This window comes from Tachypleus tridentatus, chromosome 4 (assembly GCF_004210375.1).
Source record: "Tachypleus tridentatus isolate NWPU-2018 chromosome 4, ASM421037v1, whole genome shotgun sequence".
Taxonomy (NCBI): domain Eukaryota; kingdom Metazoa; phylum Arthropoda; class Merostomata; order Xiphosura; family Limulidae; genus Tachypleus; species Tachypleus tridentatus.
This window is the reverse complement of record NC_134828.1, coordinates 50,557,459-50,581,997: the sequence shown is the minus strand read 5'-3', so window position 1 is coordinate 50,581,997 and position 24,539 is coordinate 50,557,459. Positions and strand designations below refer to the sequence as shown.

Below are 24,539 nucleotides of genomic sequence, written 5' to 3'. Positions count from 1 at the left end.
GTTCGGATTATGATAACTTCAGTGGTTTTTGTTCTCTCTACGGTTTCTGAATCAGTTATGTTTGGCGAGTATTCTGTACTCAAAGTGCAGTTCAGAACATTCAACATTCTTGTAGATGTAATGTTGTTTTCATTCAATTTCACAGTTTTCTCAGGTTCTACGCAGCTCAAAAAATATTTATCACATGCAGCTAAACATCTATTAAACTTTGTTGTATTTATACTACTGAAGTCTTTACTCCAATTTTCTAAAATGTTTTTAGTTGCATGTGAACTATAAGAAAGCGATTCGTCTACAGCTGGGGAGTGTTGCGTCTCTTGCTCCTGAGATTTTTTTTCAGCGTACAGGGTATATTTTACAATCTGCAGTAAAGAGCTAAAGTAGCTGGTTTATTTGAATCTTGAATAAAGATAGCTTGCTCGAGTATTGCATATTGTTCTGTGTTACTATTTTTCACACTTAGTTTCAAAATACCTTTCTCTTCTGTTGGAGTTCCTGCGCTTATGGACTGATTATAAATATTCATTTCCTAAACATTTGGGCTGTTCTTATGTTCTTCTATACGGTGAAGTGATGGGTTAGATCGTTCTTCTGTCGTTTCATTTATTTTTCTCATTTCAATGTGGGATAAGGCAGTAACATTACTAATTATCTTCTCCTTGTTCAACACAGAAAAAGGTATCCTTCATAATATAAGATGAACCGAACTTGTTCTTTTCTTTATCATGTACAAGTGCAGCTTGAAATGAACCAATGGTAAACCCTGTTGAGTCTATAGTTTTAGTAATGAATACCATATTGGGATCATTAGAAATACCAAGATGAGAAATTGTATCTGAATGTTTCTCCTTAGAATCATGAAATTCGCTCTCCAGTTGTTCAAAACGACTTAGAACCTGTTCCAAGTCGAAAGACTGAGCCAACGTAGTCTGGCTCTTCAAATTAGAATTATCTGTAGTGGTTCTGGAGAATTTCGTTGACACCGAACTTCTCGTTCCACTAGGTTCAGATTCTGTGCTCTGAGTGTCCTTTTTAACAAAGGTGTCGATGTACACAGTTGCCTCATATTCATCTTGATGTAAAGAGTCCTCCAGATGTGCCGCGTAATGCTACATCAGGACTTCCCAATGTGGTAGTTTCAGATTTTTTGTTTTATCCGTTGGAATTGGTTTTCCCGGCAGGGTATAAACCGCATTGGGAGAACGCAGTGGCTTAAGTATGCGAGGAGGAAGTGGAGGGGGTTTGGATAGTCTTTGAATAGGAACATTAGTCAACTTATCGTTTTGTTCGATAATAGCAGTCCTATCAATAACACTTCGCTCTGGTTCTTTTTGTTGTATATAGGTGGCGTTATTAATCATATCATAGAATTTTCGAGGAGAAAGAGGAGGAGTCAATCCCATTTTTTTGCTGGGTGATAGGGGTTTGTCGTCATTTTAAACTAATTCTGTTAATGTTTCTAATGAATAAGTATGGCCACTAGTAAAATGTTTACTACCATTTATGTTTTCATGTCTTATCAACATTTTAATACACAAAGAAGCATCTCTTAATAATGACTAACAATCTAAACGCATGATTTCGCGGACATTGTGTCCATTGATTTTTAAAATTTCATATCTTTCTTGTAGAGGTTTAATAAGACAATGCGCTCGTGCAGCTGGGCTGTCTGCATTTATTGAATGAATGAAAATTTGAGACATGTTGCTCTTAACGTCAAAAGCTCCTTTGAAGAACCATACATTACCTTTACCACCATAAAAATGTTTCTTTTTAGAAAAAAGAAGCCAGCAAATAATTTTTAATTCATAGCTCCATTTATTTCATTTCCACAAAAGCGTTTATCCCTACATTTAAACCACAATCCACTTCGACACGAAGTGTTCTGTTTTTATTTCAGATTTTTTCTGAAACATCTACTATTAGATTATTCTCCTTTCAGAATTTGGACATTCGCTGATGTCTCACCTAAAAGTAAGCAAAATAAAAATATTAAATTTCGGAAAACTATTTCATTGTATTACAAAATATAATTTTTGTTATTCTTATGAATCATACATAAACGTGTAGGTGTATGTGTATGTTTTCTAATTCAATAAAGTTCTCAACAACATTCACTTTGTGTTTTACGTGCAAGAAAATGGACATAAAAAGATTTAAAATAAACAAGTATTAAAAACGCGACGTTAACAACATGACCTTAAACTTCTAATGCCTCTTTCATAAGCCATTTGTTAAACTGTTTTCCGTTATGGCACGACATGAAAAAATTATAGTAATGAGGATAGGATATAGTAGTTAAGTGATAAACAGTTGTCAGTATGATATACACACATAATATTTACAGTCTTGAGGATAGGACAAAACTAGCCAAATAATCAGTTCTCAGTAAAACCGGATGACCTTCGTGATGTCACTAAACTACCTTCGTATATCACTCACTACATTACACCATCAATCCCAATTTGCTCCTAGTGAAGAAAGGGCCGCCTGTTGAAAGCGCTCGAGTTATAGGGTTTTTATTCATGACACGAAAACATTAAGTTTTTTTTTATTTTCAAAACATAGTACCTTCAGCAAAAAAATTATTTCTTAATGTAATAAAAATAACTTAGTTTCATCTGTTTTATTTTGTAAGCTTCCTTTATTTGGTGCTGCATATTTATACATTAAATAATTTAACATACGTATATTTCTATATTGCCTCAAATTAGGAATATTTGTTTTCCTTTAACTCGAAACATTTCCTAATTTAATTTTATTACAAGGTATAAATACATTACTTATAGCTTTGAACATTTACAATGTTGTTGTTTTTTCTTTTCAGACAAACTCACAAGATTGACTATATATCTGTTAACTTCTCACAATAAGGTTTTGTAGCTAATAATTAATTTGATCAACTCCAAGCAGTAAATTCTGTGTTGGAGTTACTGATTATTCTAGTTAAAATTGAGTGTCAGGAGATAAAAACAAATATATTACAACTTTTAAACACTGTTCCATTGACATTTTAAAAGAGTTAAACTGAGTTATTCTTGAAAGTATCAAAACAACTGTGACAACTGTTTTTGTAGAAACAGCTTACATAAAAAGTGTTCCAATCACTTGAGTGTGTATCCAGCAGATTTGATGAGCTCTGTATCGAGAAAAACGCATCATCAACAATAAGAGAGAAATAATGTGTTTGAAATGCTGTTCCTTCTAGAAAAAACAACAACCGAAAAACAAACAAAGGAACTGAATAAAGAACCTGTATTAAAAGATATAATAGGTATGATAATAATGCTTATGACAAGCATGATTAATTAGAACCATGCTATGCCAGCTTAGAATATGTTTCCTTGCACCTTTCTACAGGTATCGAAAAGTGTTTTTCCAGACTGCTAAATGAAATTAAAGATTTAATTACAGGTTGAAATTAGCCCACTTATGTTACAATTTTTAGCAAACGTATGTTTAAAAATTACTTTATAAAGATGAAATTCAGTTACTACATAAAAATGAAATATACATAATGAGATTCAATAACAAGACTCGGTTTTTGAGTAAAGCAATCCGACTAAAAGCAAGACAAATTTTGATAGGTTCCATTTTCCGATTACAGAATCTTTTTCTAAATAAAGTGTTTCATTACTAACCCACGTTTTATCTTTAGTGCTAACCCACGTTTAAACTTTCGTTTTCTATATGTGAACATTTTATAGCATTAAATCCACTGTCAATTTTATTTAAGTCAGCATTTTATTTACTATGAATTAGTGGTTTGCAACTAAAATGATGCTAAAATGAGCTTTGCAAATCACTTCAACATAAGAATTTTTATTTATTTCACTCAATCAATATAAAACGATGAGTAAGAAAAAATATATATAACGTATCTACTATAATGCATTGCAGAAGAACACTAAAAATAAAAACTGAATACACAATATATTTTATTAATTATTATTTGTTTGTTTTTGAATTGTTTGTCCCTAATTTAGCAGTGTAAGACTAGAGGGAAGGCAGCTAGTCATCACCACCCACCGCCAACTCTTGGGCTACTCTTTTAACAACGAATTGTGGAATTGACCGTAACATTATAACGCCCCCACGGCTGAAAGGGCGAGCATGTTTGGCGCGACGGGGATGCGAACCCGCGATCCTCGGATTACGAGTCGCACGCCTTAACGCGCTTGGCCATGCCGGGCCCCTTATTAATTATTAAGAAACATTTCAATGTGATATAGCTATATATCTTTTGGTTTGCAGAAAATAAGTCATCTTTCTTTTGTATGAGAGTTTCAGGGTCTATAAAGTAGTTAAGAATGTATTCCAAGTAAAAAAAAGGAAACCCAACGAAGACGAAAAGACCGAAGGCTTTCGAAACATCGTCCTCTACACTTGTGTTATAACAGGAAATTGCTGTCCATTTAAGTATACTCATTAGAAATGTGCATTATTTAAAGTACGTGACATGGAATGGAGCAAAGCATCCGAATAGCAAAGGAAATAACGTATCCATTACCGGAATGAACTGGGAGAAAACTTATTTATAACACAATGTTGACATATCGTTGTAGTGATTAATATCTGTTTCCTTCGGAAAAGTTCTGAGAGGACCTGAAAATTAAGTGTCAAAGGTTTCTTCCGTCATTTTAATGAAACAGAGCCGTTAATAGCATTAATCGCCTGATGGGTAATTGTTGTCTCAAGGTGCTTCACACAGTCAGTAAGTGACTCACTGAATACGTATGATCCCACCTAGACGTACAAATTTCTTCACTGGTACACTGTAAAAAGAAGGTTCTGAATGGCATGCCACTAACATTTAAAACTCTGTACCACGAGTTTAAAACTGTCATAAGAGCGATAGGTGAACTAGCAGCAGAAAGACATAACATAACAGAAACATAAGATAAATTGGCAAAAGCACAATTACCATAAGTCAGTAAAACTGTTCATCATTTTGTCTCTTAGACTCGATAATCTAAGAGAATGACACATCGGTACCGTCACAGATAATTGCCTTTATTAAACCGAGATAGTTAATTTTAAAATCAAGAGGAGATTAATTCCAAAGTCAATAGATTTTAAATTGTTCTTAATACATCATTCAAATCCTTTAATGATTTGCTGATTCTTGGAAATTAATATTTTGAGTTCAGATTTCTTTTCCCATTCATAATAATATAATAAAGAGATCCAGACTTGAAATAATTCGGTAATAATTATAACATTAAAGAGACATAAAAGGTTTTCATAGAATGAAGGCGAAGAAAATGGTTCGTAGTGGCATAGAGAGCGTCGAATTTAATAAAATAAAGCAAATAACAATTTGTCAATTCTATATCGGATTATTCTCAAACCCGGAAAAGACGTCATTCACTAGTATTGGACAATCAGTACTTTATAAAAACCGACATGTTGCCAGACGTTTTAAAGTCATTTTGTCTACTTATAACATTTAACATCAAAAGAATAATTTATCAAGGAAACCAAACAAACTTTAACGTTCTACATTCATGACAATGTTCAGCTAAATTTATGACATTGATGTACTAGTAAGTAAATAAAGTTGGGTTTTGTTCATATCAGTTACTTAATATTGGTCAGAAGTAAATTTACGGACCTACATAGCCAACATTCAGGGTTCGTAGCCAGCTTGATGCATAGTTTTGACCTATAAAAAACAAGAATAACGTAGCTACAATACAGATTCTTCACAAAAATCCGCGATTTTTTTTATGCAAATATCCTCAGTAATTAATTTTTAAGTAAAACAAAATACAGTAAAACTTGTCTAAGACGGAAACCTGTAAAAGCCGGAAATATCAAAAATTTTTAGCATTATCTTAAGATTTCTCTTATAAAAGGCCCTCTATATGGCGAAACCTGCGTAACGCGGACGAAAAACTATCTTTCACCTACCTCTACCATCAACAAGTAGGATTAGAATCTGAGTAAGGCGGAAAAAATGTTTTTGATTAATTATTAATTTCTTATTTAATTAATAATTTCTTTTAATATTAATAAATTCTCAGACATTCTGTTACAGTAAGTATTGGTTAAATATATTCTGTTCTTTTTTCATGCTGTCGTTATTCCAGAGGTCGCTATTCAAAGGAACGATTGACTGTACTTTATGTCACATTTGCTGATGGAAAACTAGAGAAACTATGGTTAATAAGTAAAAGTGAAAATCTGCACAGTTTCAAAAATTTAAGGAAGAATCAACTTCCTATGGAACGGGAAGCGAATAATATATTCGAGGAATTTTTTGAACAAATTAAACAAAAGAATGGAATAAGATAATAGAAATATTCTACTTTTCCTAGATAATGCAACTTGTCACCCAAAAATTCAACTTTCAAATGTTTGTTTAGACTTTTTACCTCCATGTACAACATCAGTTCTACAACCACTAGATAATGGAATTATACAATGTATAAAATTGAAATACAGAAAATTGATGCTTCAGCATATTATTAAAAACATGGACGATTGTAAGAGAGTATCTGAAATGACCATGAAAATTGACGTGTTAGATGCAATTGCATTTTTAAGTCAATCAATAAAATGTGTAAAAGATGAATGCGTATAATAACGTGCTTTCGAAACTGCAGCTTTGTTCTTGATAATAGCGGAGACTGTAGAGAAGTTGTTCGTTATGACGATTCTAGTGAAATCCAAACTCTGAGAAGATTGATGCAGATGGTTCTGTGAATGCGGAAAGTTTGGTTTGAATTTCACGCAAAGCTACTCAAGGATTATCTGCGCTAGCGTTAGCCGTCTCTAATTTAGCAGTGTAAGACTACAGGGAAGGCAGCTAGTCATCACCACCCACCGCCAACTTTTGGGCTACTCTTTTACCAACGAATAGTGGGATTGACTGTAAAATTATAACGCCCCTAGCTGAAAGGGCAGGCAGATTACGAGGCGAACGCCTTAACCCACCTGCCCATGCTGGGCACGGATGCGGAAAGTTTTGTGAACGTTGACAAGAATGTTGTCGCATAAACTGATGAAATTGATTTAAAATATATAAGAGAATCGCACAATGCTAATAGTGCGAGAGATTCAGAAGATGAACAAAATGGAAAAGATATTAAGGAAACAAAAATTTCTACTTCATCGCAATTGTTAAGTTATATTTACACTATCAAATTGTATGCAAACTTGAAAGGAGAAAATAAACTTCATAAAAAGGCCTTAGAATCGGCGTTTTCTTTTAACCGCATAAGAAAGCCCATTAAAAAAAACGAAAAGTTGAAATTGGACACTTTCTTCAAACAAGTTTGATTAAGATTTTGTATACTTATGGATATTTTGAATGCCTGTTTTCGTTCTTATTCTAATAAATATAGCATAAAAAGTATAACAGCTTTATTCACAAACGTCTTATTTCCCTTGAATCAAGCAACTATAATGTTCCGCTCAAAAATTATATATAATTAAGAAAATGCATGTTCACTGTCTAAGTCAGAAAACCTGCTTAAGCCGGAAATTTTACTAAGTCCCGTGCGACTTCGCTTTAGGCAGGTTTTACTGTATTTATTTATTTATTAATCAATTTTTTGCGTATCACAAGCGAGTAAACACAAGGGTCCGAGCAGTTTTTCAAACTATTGGCGTGCATAGTTTCGAATTCTTAATTATTTCAAAATCACAATTAAATAAATAACGAATAGCAATCAAAGAATAAATACCTTGGCCTACTTGTAAAGTTTGTACCAAGGTTAGAGCCTTTGATAGTATCTCATATCAATGTGAGGCCCCCCGCTAGTACAGCGGTAAGTCTACGGATTTATAACGTTAAAATCAGCGGTTCGATTCTCCTCGGTGCGGTCAGCAAAGCCCGATGTGGCTTTGCTAAAAGAAACACACACACATATCAATGTGTGTCAAAGATTAATTATAGAATAAAAAATAATCACAGTATAGTAACTATGTACATATAATATTACTGTCTGTTGTACGTCATTGTAACTACTTCGCGGGGTGTGGATGGATCTTCACCAAAATTGGTATGCTGACTTATTTGGTTCACGCTGGGGATACATACATTCGTTTGTTCGTTTTTCTTATAACAAAGCCACAGCGGGCTATCTGCTCAGCTCACCGAGGGGAATCGAACGCCTGATTTTAGCGTTGTAAATCCAGAGACATACCGCTGTACTAGCGGGGGGCAGGATACATACACATTCACACACACATTTTCAGTTTTGCATTTTGCGGTGTTTATGGGCGTTGTTTTACCACTACTTCGCCCCCTGTTAATGAATCTTTACAAAATCTGGTAAGAAAGTTTATTAAATTCATGCAGAAATACATGCAACGTTGCGGTTTCACATTTTTTGTAGTTTTTTACAGGCGTTTTTTTTAGCAATCACCTATAAAGGAAGCAAATGTTCACGTCCTCAGATATTTAATTGATCAACAGGAATTTACATTAACGTCCGTCATGGGACAGGTACTTCATATTGTAATTAAATATTAGTAAAAGTCAATATTATTTATGTGAAAAAGCCTCGATCATCTAGTAACAGTTGATACAAGTGCTGCCCCCTGGTTGTAAGAAAGAGAGAATTCACTAAAGTGTACATATCACTGGTAGTTTCTAAGCTTTAGAAAAACCAGATTTCACATGTTTGTATTTATTTGTTACATGTGGCAATAGCAAAATCAAACAGAAAAAGTAACATAAACATATAATCCTTTTCGCCACAAGTGTTCGATTTCGATAAATATTTATAACAGTAAAAGTGTAGTAAAATAGAATTTAACCTCGCAAGAGCTTTATTTTGTTTGTTTGTAGTTAATCACAAAGCTTTACAATGGGTTATCTGCTCTGCTTTCCACGGGTATCGAGATCAGGTTTATATCACTCCATGTCTGCAGATATACTGCTGTGCCACTGGGGACGAGAGCTTGTAAAAACTATAGTTTGTTGATAAGCGAAGAGCTAGACTTATAGACTTACGTGCTATGACTATCGCGGGTATTTAAATCCGATTTTAGCATTATAAGTGTTATATTATAGAATACTCTGCAGAGTATAACATTGACCTAAAACATGTCTATGATGGCTGGATGTAAATGTATATTATTTCTGAGTGGGTATAAAGAAAAGCTTAGAATGACGCATATGAATTCGCTGCTCTTTTAACTCAAAACAGAGAGAGTTAAAATGAGGATAGACATTTTAAAGATCCACTTATTTCTAGATGTCAGGAATGTTAGAAAAACTTCTAACGCAAAATAAGGACGGGTTTATAACTGTAAACAATATTTGAAAAATGGTTTATCTTATTGCTTTTACTTCTAACACAAGAAAAGGTTCAGTGTTTAGTGTTTCATGGCACAAAGCAGCTAGGCTATCTGCGCAACACAAGAAAAGGTCATCATTAACTATATCTTCATCCCGTTTCACTGGTTGTTGTTAGAAAAGTTCAGAATGACGATCATTATTCAATTGTATCCCTCTTCTTCAGTGGTCATACAGAAAGGTTAGAATGTTGAGCATCTTCAATATTCCACTTTAAGACGGTTAGAAAGATAATCATTTCTTAACTGTCTCACTGATTTTTTAGAATGACCATCTCTGGCTGTTTAGGAAGATTTAGGAAGGTGATCATCAGTTCAATGTTCCCCATTTCACTAATTGTTTAGAAATGTTAAAATAACGGTGATCTCTTCAATAACCCCCTTCCTTTGTTTATTTAGGAAGATTAAAGTGATGATAATTACTAAGTGCTATTACAACTCCTGTTTGTCGCTTATATCTCTACCTAAGATGATAAAATCACGCAGTGCTTTCTTCATTTTACCACAAGCAAACACTATAAAAAGTTTTGATTATGGAGGTCAGTGACTGAAATTGTATAACACGGCATAAATTGTTGAAGTTGAAAAACAACTTTCCTTCAATATATGTTTTATATCTTCAAGAATGCTGTCACTGCTAACATCATGATGATAAACGCCCTTTGTATTTTATTCTAACAGTCATTTAATTTACCTCAAGCAGGAGGTTCTCAAACTTATGATGCAAAACGAAACGTGATAACGTAATTACTAAAGAGCAGTTATAACTTTAAGTAAAATTAAGTTTTGTTTATTATAAAGCTACAAAGTAAAAAACTTGTGCTATGTCGACCATAAGGAATCGAACTCCGGATTATGGTGTTAGTCGATGAACTTACCGCTGACGTGAGAAGTAAAGTAACGCTCACGTTCTTTTAAATTATTTAGCTTATACCATGGCCACCAGTATCTGTATCTTAGTCCTCATAATATAGTAAATATTCTCCATTCTATGTTTACATTTCTTCTTCTCGGAACATCAAATTCGCATTCTAAGAACGTCTGAAGCCTTTTCAATAACATTTATTCCAAAAAATAATGTTCTTGGGTTTGAACAAATTATGCTCTTTCTTTTTGCTTATTAGTAAAAAAAAAAAAAAATAATTTCGGCTTATTATTTGTAATAAGATATCAAACTACTCAACTCCTCTGAAGCCCAATACAGTCAATGCTATCAAAGAGATAAGACATAGTATATTAAATTTCTAAAGATGAAAGTAATGTTTTATACTAACCAGTGTCAAAGAGATAAGACACAGTACATTACATTTCTACAGATGAAAGTAGCGTTTTATGCTAACCAGCTGTCAAAGAGGTAAGACACGGTACATTGTGTTTTTACAGATGAAGGTGTCTTATACTATACAAGAAACAATACATAGCACATAAGATCTGTACAGGTGATATTAGTACCTTATATTAAACAAGACATGGTACATAAGTTTCTATAGACGACACCAATGTCTATTATTAACCAACTATCGAAGAGACAATACACAGTACATAAGATTTGTATAGGAGACATCAGTGCTTCATACTAACCAGCTATCTAAGAAACAAGACATATTATGCTTTATTTTCTAAGGATAACGTTCCGGCATGGCCAGATGGTTAGGGCACTCTCCTTGTACTCTGAGGGTCGTGGGTTCGAATTACCATCACACCAAACTTGCTTGCCCTTTCAGCCATTATAGGTAGCATCCAATCCCACTATACTTTGGTAAAAAGAGTAGCCCAAACATTGGCGGTGGGTGGCGATGACTAGTTGCCTTTCCTCTAGTCTTACATTGCTGAATTAGGGACAGCTAGAGCAGATATCCCTCATGTAGCTTTGCGCAAAGTTAAAAAAAATATATATATATAAGTATGACATCACCGTCTTAAATTAATCAGATATAAAAGACTGTACATAAAATTCCTTATATATATGTGTTATATTAATCTATTTTCCAAGAGACAAAACGCAGCACATACGATTTCTATGGATGAAATTAATGCCTAATAATGACCAGCTATCCAGTAGACAATATACATTACATAAAATTTCTACAGATATCATTACTGAGCTATGCTGACCAGCAGCCCAAGAGACAATACACAGTACACAAGAAAGATTTCTACAGCATTAATGCTTTATATTAGATATATAATAGACAAGACAAAGTACATAAAATTTCTTCAGGTGGCATTAAAGTCTTATACCAAACAGCTATCCAAGAATCAAAAAACATTATGTATAGCCAGTTACGAAATACATTACAGAATATAATGGGTATATAAGGAATAGTATAATTAATCGTAAATGAAGAGGAAAAGCTCTGTTTTGCTTTAGTAGGAAGCACATCCAAAAGACCAAAACCTCAGCACAAATGTACTTCACTTTCCAAGACAACTTTTCAACACACAAACAATATTCATTTATAAAATAAGAAAAAACATTAAACCTTTGATAAGAATGATTTACTGTAACCAATCATGACGATATACAAATCGAGCTGGGCAAACACAAAACAAAGAAGTATTTATTTAAAAAAGATTTGCGATGCCAGAAAGTTGTGGACAACTATAGTATAGGAAACTAAAGTGGAATTAAGTAAATAATCAAAAAAGGAAAAAGAAATTCGTACAGAAAACTATCTTGAGAAGTAATCAACTCTTTTCCTATATAACTTTCACATCTTCATATACCAAATTATACTGAACTTTCTGAAACAGTCTGGCATTTGTATCACGGATTACATTCAGTTCATATACAACTTTTAAACAGTAAATTTCTGACTTGTTTGAGAGACTAATTGTCAGGTTTTATAGGGGCTGAATTCTTTACAATTGGTGCCTGTTACTTGTTAGCGATAAATTTCAACAATAAACGGACAGCATTTGTTCCAAAATAATATATTCAAAACAAGTCAAATATACCTACAAAAATTCGTTATAATATTTGTTATCACAGTTGTATTCAGTAAAAACAAACAAAAAACGTACGTTTTAATCTTTCACTGCTTACCTGAAACGTTTAAAGTTTTTATTCGTTCTATGTAACTTTGAAATGCCATGGAGGTCTTGTGGCGAAGGACATACGTACGTATACGACTGTCCTATGAAGGGGGATATGTGTGCTCCTGGCAGTCCTCTAGAGGTGTGGCATTATGTACCTATAGCAGCCGTGTAGAGGGGGATATGTAATGTCCTAACGCAGTCTTATAGAAAAGGATATATATGTACCTAAAATACTCATCTAGAAAATTATATATATGTTCCCATGGCAATCTTCTTATATGTAGACAGCAGGCCTCTGGAAAGCACATGCATATGAACATTTCAATCTTCTATAGGGGGTTATATATGTCCATGGTAGTGAAAGTGTTATCATTTTAAGCCACCAGTGAGGATTTTGTTGAATAACTTTGTAAGTGTGGTTTATATTTATACCAAAATAGACTCCTAATTGTAAGTTGTAAGAATCTGTCAACGAACCATATTTAATCATAAAAATAATAAATTTATGATTTTCTATCAAATAAACTTTCCGTGTTTTTGATGCAAAGAAAAAACGAGAAGAAAATAAAAACTGGATATTTATATTTCTTAATGAATTATCTCTAAATTTGGTATGTGAACTAAGAGTCCAGTAAAACATATCCACTGAAAGTATTTGATAGTTTGGGTTATCGCAGTCCGAACTACGGAAAGAGGAAAATCACTAAACTGTTAATGACAGTGTGTCTTGCAAGTTGTTTCTTTTCCCACAAGACACACTAAAGAGTATCTTGGTTGAGCTTACACCTAAATTAAATATTTTAAAAAATTGTAAAAATAATAAATTTAAATAAAAAGTAATTATATTTGATATAATGAGTAGCAAATCGTGTTTTTTTCTCCAATTCTTCTTATCACATCTCTTTATAAATAAAAGTTAAGCCATCATTACTGTCTAATGTCAAAGAGTGGCACCCATTACAGTTCATGGGATATATGTTATTGTTCAAACTGTGATGAGTTAGTAACAGTTATTTTCCATATTACAAACTGAAGTGAACGTTTATTAAGTTACAAAATAATAACACAAACAACTATCTAAATTTGAGTTCTGATCTATATAGTCAACTTATTTTTAATCAAAAGTTATTACTGATTATATGAGATTATGACGGAACATAGTATAGTCAGTACACGCAATGATGTATGTTACACGCATTACTATAGCGAAGTATAACCAACACACACGATGATGTATGTTACACGTATTACTATAACAGAGTATAACTGACACACGCGATGATGTGTGTTACACGTATTACTATAGCAGAGTATAACTGACACACATGATGATGTGTGTTACACGTATTACTATAGCAGAGTATAACTGACACACATGATGATGTGTGTTACACGTATTACTATAGCAGAGTATAACTGACACACATGATGATGTGTGTTACACGTATTACTATAGCAGAGTATAACTGACACACATGATGATGTATGTTATACGCTTTACTATAACATATATTACTAAATCGTAGTTATATACTGTGCACTCTTTGTCCTCGTTTGGAAACCCCTAACAGTGGAGGAAACATTTGTTCTCTCCGGCAAGGAAAATGAATTTGTGCATAAGAATACAATGAATATTTTGGATGTAACAAAGATTATAATTCTAAAGAACAAGTTTTTTTTTACATGTTGACAGTAGTTGTGTACACTGAAAGTTATTCCTACTTTATAATAACAATGTTCCATATACCCTTTTAACTTGCCAACTACTTAATGTGATGGATGTAAAAGTAAACAGTACTGGCCGCAGTTGGATACTTGTATTATATTTATAAAGTTATATCATTATATAACGGACTTTCAACTGGATTTATGAGGACTGACAGATAACGTATAGTCAAAAATTAATGATGTATGGAAAAGTGCTGTCACACGAAATAGTACAAATCCAAAGTAACTTTATTTCAGTTAGGCCTTAAATGTATTTAAATGTGAATCGATGGGCTTCTAATATGGGGCACTTTATATTTAGCTCAAAGTTCCATAACCTTGCATCCACTGCTGTCTTACATTAATACACCTCAAACAATGATTTCTTATATTTCTAATTATATAGGAAATGTGTCAGCCATAATGTGTAACTAACTAGTTTGGTAATTATCAAATTAATAGTAATAAACTAGACCATTAACTGTGGTGATTAATGGGTAACCAGCAATGATATAGCGCTAAATGTAGAAGTGATGGGTCGCCAAGATCTCACGTACCGTCCTCTACCCCTATGGAGCAGCTGACCCTTCACTTCTAAATTTAGCGCTATATCATTGCTGGTTACCCATTAATCACCAAAGTTAATGGTCTAGTTTATTACTATTAATTTTTTACAAGATCTGAATTAGGTTGTAGTCGTTTTTTTTTTGCGTTCCATAAACGTACAGGATAACACATGTACTAAACAAATACAATAGACGAGTTGCAGTTACGTCACGCAATCACGTGATATAAACTTATGCCGCCATGATGGTAGGCTAGAAGTTCCATCAGTCCGCGTCAATTAGCTGGCCAGCAATTCGTTTCTCATGACAGTTCTGAATTATTTTGACCATGGTGACTACATGCGTAGCTGTTGGCTGTCAGAACAGACGAGACCGAGATCCAGGAAAGAGCTTTCACCGTTTTCCAACAGATCCTGAGCTTAGATCTCGATGGATCGCTGCAGTAAATCGAGAAGGTTAGCAGCCCACCAGCGCGAGTCGTGTCTGCAGCGACCATTTCATTCTGAGTAAGTAACCACTATTTCTGCAGGAGATAATAAGTATATAGTTTAGATTACAAATATAGGAGGGCTCTGAAACCAGAAACAAAATACAATCATTCTATAGTTGTGCATAAACAGTCATAAACAAAATAGTTCATGACAGGTCACAAAAAAAACGATTATAAAATTCTATCCCTGTATTATTTTTTAGCTTAACATGCATCACGACTGTGTATTGTATAAAATTTACTTTTCATTTAAAAGAACGGTACATAAACAACTCGGTTACTCATGTCTCTTGGATTAGTCTTCTTGTTTAATCAATAACAGTTAATGATTCACTTTTATTTAAATAAAAAAATTCAGGCTGCAAGTTATTTACATATATTATTATATACTGGTACTTGTGTATTTGTCAACTTATATATATATGAAAACAGCTAATTGTCACAAAATTATGTAATATGTTTATTTTTGTATTACAAGTAAAAGTGATGACCCCCTTTCTCCAGGCTATGTTCCTTCACAGTTCCAATATGTGTCTTCTCCACAGAAGTCAAAAGTCACTCTAGAAACATTCAACAGAAGATCAGCCTCCAAAAAGCAAAGAGGGTTTTTAATTGTTAAACTTCTGTTAAAACCGTAATAAATGTTTATTTCAGTAACCTATGATGTGTTTGATTTTTGAGTATTTTTTCATATAAGCATGTCCTTTGTAACTTTATGTTTCTGATAATAATTTAATAAACATGAATATATATAAATCAATCACAAGTAGTTTTCATTTTGTTTCAGTGGTGTCCCAGAGTGAAACTGACCAGTCTCTGCTGTCCATGTCTGCTTCTGCTGAGTACTGTGTGGAAGCAATTGAGAACTGAAAATACTGTTCTCTGTGAAAAACCTGTCAGTATTTCCTTTGATCAAAAATCTTTAGAAAAATATGACAAAAAAGGTAAATGTTCTCATGGGTCTGAACTCATATGCAACTCTGTTGTGTTTGTATAATATCCTGAATATTGTATTAAGGCCAATGGAATCTCTGAGTGTGTTTCAACAAATACTGATAACACTGTTAAGATTGAGATTCAACATGAATATGCAATACTTAGGTTTTCTGTACGGTGTGCATTCTTCAACAATATCTAGATTGTTTCAGACAGTTATTGATGTGATGTATGCTCGTTTAGTTCCAGCAACCATTTTCTGGCCAGATCGTGATCTTCTTCATAAAACTATCCCCACCTGTTTCCAGAGAACATTTCCAAAGTGTGCATGTATCATTAATTGTTTTGAAATTTGTATTGAGAGACCCTCTGATTTTAAAGCAAGAGCTCATACATATTCCAATTACAAGTCACATAATACAGCAAAAACAGCAAAATATTTGATTGGTATTTCACCACAAAGAGTAATAATTTTTATATCCAAAGGCTATGGAGGCAGAACAAGTGACAAATTCATAACAGAAGATTCTGGGTTTCTTAACAACATCCATCCAGGTGACACAATATTGGCTCACAGAGGGTTTGATCTAAAAGATACATTTGGCTACTATGGTGCTAAATTGGAAATTACAGCATTTACAAAAGGTAAAAAGCAACTGTATGCTGTAGATATTGAAAAAAACAGACAAATAGCATGTTAGAATGTGTCATAGGTGTTACCAGACTAAAATACACAAAGTTTGAATCAATTATTCCAATTACTGCTGTGCATGGTGTTGATGTTGACAACATAAATAATCTTGATAAAATTGTGCATGTTTCCTGTGCTTTGGTGAATATGTGTCCTTCTGTTATCCCAAAAGATTAGTAAATTATGTTTTATGTCCCAGTAATATGTTGTACTTTCACTAGTTATGTTTGTGCCAAGTAAATGTTTGGAGGTATTTGACTTTTATTTTTTTAAGTGAAAAGGAAAACTGTAAACCTGTATACATAAATAAAAATAAATATTGCAATATATGTATTTATTTATGCTCACAAAAGTAAAATCGTCATACCCAACCAGGTCAGAAAAGATTACAATTTCCACATTTATCACTTAATATTTAAATATTTAACAAGAGCAGTCTATGCAGTAAACTAAAATACCGTACAATGGTAATTAACATAACAGGAAACACAAAACATTTCAAATTACTGGCTTTTTGGTTTAGGTTTTATACACATTTTTCTGCAGTCTGTACATAACCACTTTCTCTTGAGAATCTTTTAATCTAAGGCAATTCAAGTGAAAGTGGGTAATTCTGCAAATATCAGACTTGCAACACTACATGCACCCACCCAGCTATAAAAAAGTTGTAGGCTTCCAGACTCTTGTAGGACTTCAGTCTCTCTCCAGTGTGTGATGATGTGGTGTTAATGAAGTAATGATAAATGTCAGGTTTTGGATGGGCAGCAATGAAACTGGTGAAATTTTCAGGCAATATCAGATATGGATTGATTTTGATGGCACTGATTTTATCAATATAACGGTCCCGATGATTATGACTCGAGCCTTTTGCATAATCAGATAAAAATATAGGTCCATTCATATTGAAGATCGATCTGATATGACTAATGACAACATTTACACCACGCGGTCACAGTTCACAATGTATACGTCCATACAAACGGTCGACTGCGCTGCATGCTGATGTTGCCTACCAATATGGCGTCAGCATTGAAACACGTATCAGTGATGTCACATGCAAAGAGTCTATAGTCAAACATGTAGTGCCACCTACCGAACAAATTTTAAACTGTGTCAAAAACCTCTTCGGAAGGGGCAAATTACCGCTAATCCTAAAAAGCCTATTAAAGTTCAGACATTTATAGTCGTGTTACTGTACGAAACCCAAACACGAGATCTGTAGTATCTAAATAAAATCATACACGCAGAAGTATGAGTTACGTTGTTAAAACATAAAATATCGAATAGCTTGAAATTTACCTATTAACGTTTAAATAATACAGAAAAAAAAACAGATATTAAAAATAAATTCGTAAAGAAAAGACTATAAGACATACGACAAATAATAAGCATTCAAGGAATTCTTTTAAAATAGGCAAACACAAAATTAACTTGGCCACTAGTGATGGAAGTTAAAACTAGAATATTCTGCAAAATGGAAGGTGTTCACATTCAAGTAAATTTGTGTCTTTCGTATCATAAAAATTTCTACTTATTTATCATCACTAAGTTACACCTAACTGCAAGACTAATGCATTTTTAAGTCAGTGCTACAAAATGCATGATTGCAGTAGATAAAAGTTACATTATTATTATATTTAACCGAAACGTTAATTAGAAGAGCCCTCTTTTACACGAGAAATCTTTATTTTCGTTAGTTGTAATAATCACACGTTCGGACAAGTTTTTAGTTTGTTTCTATAAATTTCTCACAAATTTACCGTCCCTTGTTTTGAGCTTATAGACTATAGTAAAAGCAATTATATAGCCAACAACTTTGAAATATCACATTTTCTCTTTTCTTTCCAGATATTCAGACATCTTACTCTATCTAATTCCTACTTCATCAATTAAAATAAATTTCAGTTAATTATCCCAAGACTTTGGAAACACTATAAATTTAAAAACTTAACATCTTAAACAAAAAACGTACAACAATGTAGCATTATTAACTTAATTATCAAGATAACTTTACCTACATGTTCTTTATATTCTTACACAAACACACACACACACACACCTGTCCCTTAATTTGAATATAAGTACTACACAGACTATAAGAGATATTCCAATTAGGAAATAAAAATTCGACACAATTTCTAAAAGTTTCCCAACAGGACAGTCATAGTCTACCGATTTATGACGCTAAAATTCGTGATTCAGTACCTCGAGGTGGGAAAAACAGATAGCCCAGTGCTGCTTTACTCTGGCCCGGCATGGCCTAGCGCGTAAGGCGTGCGACTCGTAATCCGAGGGTCGCGGGTTCGCGCCCGCGTCGCGCTAAACATGCTCGCCCTCCCAGCCGTGGGGGTGTATAATGTGACGGTCAATCCGTTGGTAAAAGAGTAGCCCAAGAGTTGGCGGTGGGTGGTGATGACTAACTGCCTTCCCTCTAGTCTTACACTGCTAAATTAGGGATGGCTAGCACAGACAGCCCTCGAGTAGCTTTGTGTAAAATTCCAAACAATAAAACAACAACAACATAAAAATATCTTATAAACTGTTAAAATGTTACCTTTGTCAAACACACAAACACTAAAACTTAAAGAAGGAAAAACAGCAACATCAAAATACTGTATTAATGATTTTGAATAAAACTGATCATAGGATTGCTATTTTCGCTTATTTTTCTTTCACCCTCCGCTAGTACAGCGGTATGTCTTCCGATTTACGACGCTAAAATCAGGCGTTCGATTCCCCTCGGTGGGCTGAGCAGATAGCCCTTTGTGGCTTTGCCATACGAAAAACACACATACTTATTTTCTTTTAAAAATTTGTAAGTATGTAAGTGAGTGATTAAGTAGTAAATTTGTAATCACACAAAAATAAAAGTTAAGGGTCACTGGATTAGATAATATAAGCGGTTGATCAATTTACTATTTATTATCTTATCAAGACGATACTCTAGTTAGATGTTTTTATCTGATCTCAGTCATTCTTAATTTCAACTTCTGGAGTAGTATAAAACCTGTGGAGCAGCTGCCAATATAACTTGCTTAACTAGAGGTTAAAATACCTACTTCGTTGAAATGAAATGAACATATTTTTATTATCTTAACATTAAGTCCAAAAGTTTTCAATTGGCAGAAATCACATCATTTTCCTCCATTTAGAATTCAATATTTAGTTTGTTACACAATTACATAAACGTTTTCAACGATTTATTATACGAAAATATGATTAATGCTATGTAATCGAGTTAACGATCTCCAAATATTCTGTAGTAATTCTGTCTGCTCAATTTCTATCACTAACCTATTTCTATTAGGTCGTTTCATATAAAATGGCTGACTTTCACTTAGTTGAAGAGTGACTGGAATTGGGACAAGTTGGATACAGTACTTTGACTGTATGCTATTCAGTATTGACGAGAACGCTGTCCTTTTCATTTGTCTGTCATGCCAAGTTCTATAATAATCGTTTTTGATCTTCTTTGAAACCCTATATAAGGTGAGGTCTTCAAAAAAATTGAGACTACCTTTTTATATGAATTCAAAATTGGGAAAATATGCAGCCGAGACTGTTAAAAACATTAATTTGGCGTTTGGAGTCAACGGACTATCCGGCGCTGGTTCCAGAAATTTTGTTCTGATATGAACCTCGATAATGAGCCCTGAGAAATAGAAGGCCTCAATGTGTTGTGAATGAAAAAAGATTAAGAGCTCTTGTGAAAGCTAACCCACAAACGAGAGTTCGGGCACTTGCAGCAAACTTAGAAGTTTCCAGTGCAACTGTTTCTCGTCACTTGGCTGCAATTAGAAAACTTAAAAAATTGAACAAATGGTTACCGCACAAATTGACGGAAGGGCAGAAACTGGTTAGGAACACGAGGGAGTCATTCATGAAGCAAATCGTTACCTGTGACGAGAAGTGGAACCTGTACGACAACCCGAAGAGATCAGAACAATAGTTAGATGCAGATGAATTTCCAAGACATGCGCCGAAACCGCCTTTGCACCCAAAAAAGGTTATGGTGACAATATGGTGGTCTGCAGAAGGAATTATTCATTACTCATTAAACAATTACAAGACTATCCTACTGTCAACAAATTGATAAAATGCATTGAAAATTAACCACCAAACAATCATATTGGTGGAACAGCCATGGGTCGATTCTGCTGCAAGATAATGCCAGACCCTATATCTCACAAATAACCATTTCAAAATGAAGAAAATTTAACTATGAAATTTTGGAGCATCCACCATACTCAACTCATTATCTCCAACTGATTATCACCTTTTCCGACAAATGGGTCACAGAAATGACCCATTTCTTGATCGAATTTTCATCTGTGATGAAAAGTGGATCCTTCACAACAACAGAAAGCGATCTGGGCTATGAAACTTTGCCTTTTCCTCCTTATTTCCCACATTTGTTTAAGCAGCAGCAGAAAATGGCTTTAATGAATTTTTTAGTTCTAGGACTTCTGAGTTTTATCATGACGGCAAAAATAATCTTGTTTCTCATTGGTAAAAGTTGTTAAATTAATCAGTTTTCTATTTTTACTAATAAAGTTGCTTTTGATTTTTTTTAAATTTCTTATTACAATTAAAATTTAAAATTCACCATTATTTTTCGAACAATCTAGTATAAATTTAAATTAAACAAACATCAATATTAAAATACATGTATAATAGTAAGTATGTAACTCATCACTTTATAAACATTAGTACCATGTGTTTCAATAACAGGCTGATTGCTGAACAGGCTTTTCTATAGCATTAAGCGAATAGCGAACACAAAATAGATTAGATGGTACAAAACAACCGTCAAACAGTGCTCTCTCATCACGGTGGTTTTTCAAGAAGAAAGAAATGAGAAAAATAAGTTTGTGCAGGTTAAACATGTGAACACATTGTGCTTATCTGTCAACTTTTTTCTTTTGCACAGTAAAAGGTAAAATATTTATTCTCAGTGACATTTGCACTAATTTTATAATATAATTTCGGAATTTCCATTACCATTAGCAGAGTTATGTTACCGAAAATAGTGGGCTAAAACCAATAATAAAGATTTCACCTATCATTGTACCTAAAAACGTCTGATTTTTGTGTTTTTTATTCTTAATTTTACCACAAGTTCATGCATTTTTATTTCCTCACTGAAGTGGCAGCCCTCTATCTATAATCTAACATGTTAGATCTTGCATCTAACTACTGGCAGTAGAAACAGATTTGAAATTACTTTCAGTAGGCGAAATGGATTTCTCACCGCATAATTAAGCCTGCATAATCTTTTAACTATTGATAACTGATGGAGTTAAGTATACATTTTAGACTACTGCTAAGAACCTCAAATGATATTCCAATAAGTAAGGAACACAGATTGAAAATGAACATTGGAATGTGTTCGTATGTTCATAGGTGGCAGGGGATGCGTGTGCCCTAATCATATTAACATTTTGAAAGTGGGAAATTGGCCACAACCACTTAAAGAGTTCAAAGTTTGTCCAGCTTGGTGTCGTATTATTGTTATTTTGGGGCGAGCGTCTCAAAGATGGCTGAACAGCTTACTAGTCACAGTGAAGCTGATTCACATTTTAGATGAGTTGGGAATGATCACTCTAGTCACTAAACTTTATTTTAATTAATTCACTAGCGTTGACTTACGTGAAGTCAAACTTTCATTTGTAATGAATACAGATTTCAGTAGTAGTAGAATACATGTATGAGAAATGCTATCAGTGGTGTAATATATAATTGTGTGTGCTAGTTCAGACTAATTGTAGACTGACTGTTGTCGAACATCGTTGCAGTAAGACAATGAACTGTAGCATTTGTTAAAGGCTGTCAACACTATAGTAGCTCAATGTGGCACATTTGAAAAGGCTGTTTGTCCCACTTTAAATACTAGAAATATAATATCTTTTTTAAATACGTTTGGTAAATTTTGCTAAATATTTGTTGAGGTTTTCTATATTTATCTAGTGGTATCGATGTAAACAGATCTGCAGAGGTAAATCTGCCAAAGGACAATATCTAAGGGAAGGTAACCATTGTGTCACAGGATGAGATGCTTCTCATAGACAATTCATTCATCAGAATAACTGTGGACTTGATAAGACAACTAGCACCTGCATCTGACAAGGCAACTAGTACATGTTGACTGTATTCGACTATATGACACCTTCTCCAGAAGCCAAAGCATTGTCCAAGATAGAGATGAAGAGAGTTGCAGAAGACTTTCTTGGAGTGTACTACAGAGTAAGCTTTCCAAAAGAAATCTTGTTGTGACAGAGGGACTTAGTTTATTTCAGAACTGATGCAAGAAGTGTGCAGAAGTAGCAGCACCAAGCAGCTTTTTATCACTCCATATAACCTCAGATGCAATGGACTTTATGAGAAATTCAACTGAATCTTAAAGAGCATGCTGGGGATGTTTTACGAAATATTACGTGACAGGGACAAGTACCTGCAGCCAGTATTATTTGTTTATAGAAAAGTCCCACAAGTGAGTACAGAATTTTCACCCGTTAAGTTAATGTATGGATGAACATTATGAGGTCCAATGCAGATGTTCAAAATACTGTGGACAGGAAAAGAGGAGACAGAAGTGAGGAACACTTACCATAAACTGACTTGGGGAGATCTATCAAGTTGCTTGCGACAAGAAGGTCAAGGATGAATGTTTCAAGACTGGACAGAAGGTCTTAGTTCTGCTACTCACAAATAACAAAAAACTCACCCTGTGGTAAAAAGGACATTTTGAAAAGAGTAAATCAGCCAACAGGATGGATTATAAGGTAAAAGTAGATGGGAGACCAAAGTCTACCACGCCAACCTGTTTAAGAAGTACTTTGAGAGGCACAGATTGCTACTGCAAGTGTGGCAGTCATAAACACAGAACCATTAGTTGGTGACTTCCTCATAGAAAATGAAGACCTTCTATAACTAAGACCACATGAATGAAGAAATGATTGACAGAAAAAAGAAAGAACTACAAGATCTACTGTGCCAGTATGTAGATGTCTTCACAGGTAGATCAGGCAAAACAAACATTGTGCAACACAAGATCGAGACTACAATTAGAGATTCAGTCAAGTTGAAGCCATGCCCTGTGTGAAGAGATGCCTGATCAAGGAAAACGTCGTGGCAACATCAGAAACCAGAATCATTGAGTCTTCGAATTCAGTCTATTGTTCACCAGTGGTAATCTGGAAGAAGATGGATGGCTCAAACCGCTTCTGCATAGATTTCTGGAAGCTGAACCTTGTGATGAAGTTTTATTCTGAACATATTGACATTCCAGACGCTATCATGGCAAAACTAGACAGAACAGAGTTTTTTTTTCCAAAATGTATAAAACAGTAAAGGATTTTGGTAGATTCCGATGGAGACAGAATCTGAAGAGAAGACAGCCTTTGTGACACCAGACAAATGCTACCAGTTCAAGAGGATGCCACTTATGTTATTAAACTCAACAGCGACATTCACCTGCATGATGAGGAAGAAGTTACACAAAACTACCAACATTTTAATGGGAATACTACATGAAGAAACTCAGAACATAAACTAATACAGGTGTCATCTGAGCTATGTCTACGAAGAAGTGTCACTTTTCCAAGTTCACCCTTCATATAATTGTCTGAGCCAGGTGAAGGTACAAAATGACAGAGTGAGTTTATTAATCAAGCGGTAAATCTCTAAGTTCACCGCTGAAATCTGTGAAAGTTTTAATTTAATTTTGTCTTGACATTCTAGCAGCAAATTCAACTCTTTCTTGTTTTCTTGCATTATTTTACCAATATATTGTACTTGTCAC

General features: G+C 33.9%; 1 protein-coding gene across 4 annotated transcripts; it reads right to left on the bottom strand.

Moving 5' to 3' along the window:
* Window positions 1-1,949: 1,949 nt before the first annotated feature.
* On the bottom strand, window positions 1,950-17,782 carry LOC143249112 (uncharacterized). Of its 4 annotated transcripts, XM_076498438.1 has the most exons (3): window positions 17,389-17,781; window positions 15,587-15,671; window positions 14,287-15,144 (listed from the first exon to the last, which is right to left on the bottom strand). In XM_076498438.1, exons 1-2 carry the CDS (start codon window positions 17,637-17,639, stop codon window positions 15,617-15,619), a joined length of 306 nt encoding a protein of 101 aa, XP_076354553.1. In that variant the 5' UTR covers window positions 17,640-17,781; the 3' UTR covers window positions 14,287-15,144; window positions 15,587-15,616. The 4 variants fall into 4 exon arrangements, with proteins under 4 accessions (XP_076354554.1, XP_076354553.1, XP_076354551.1 ...); XM_076498439.1 differs by lacking the exons at window positions 14,287-15,144; window positions 15,587-15,671 and adding an exon at window positions 1,950-1,968 and having other exon boundaries at window positions 17,389-17,780; XM_076498436.1 differs by lacking the exon at window positions 15,587-15,671 and having other exon boundaries at window positions 17,389-17,782.
* Window positions 17,783-24,539: the final 6,757 nt, after the last annotated feature.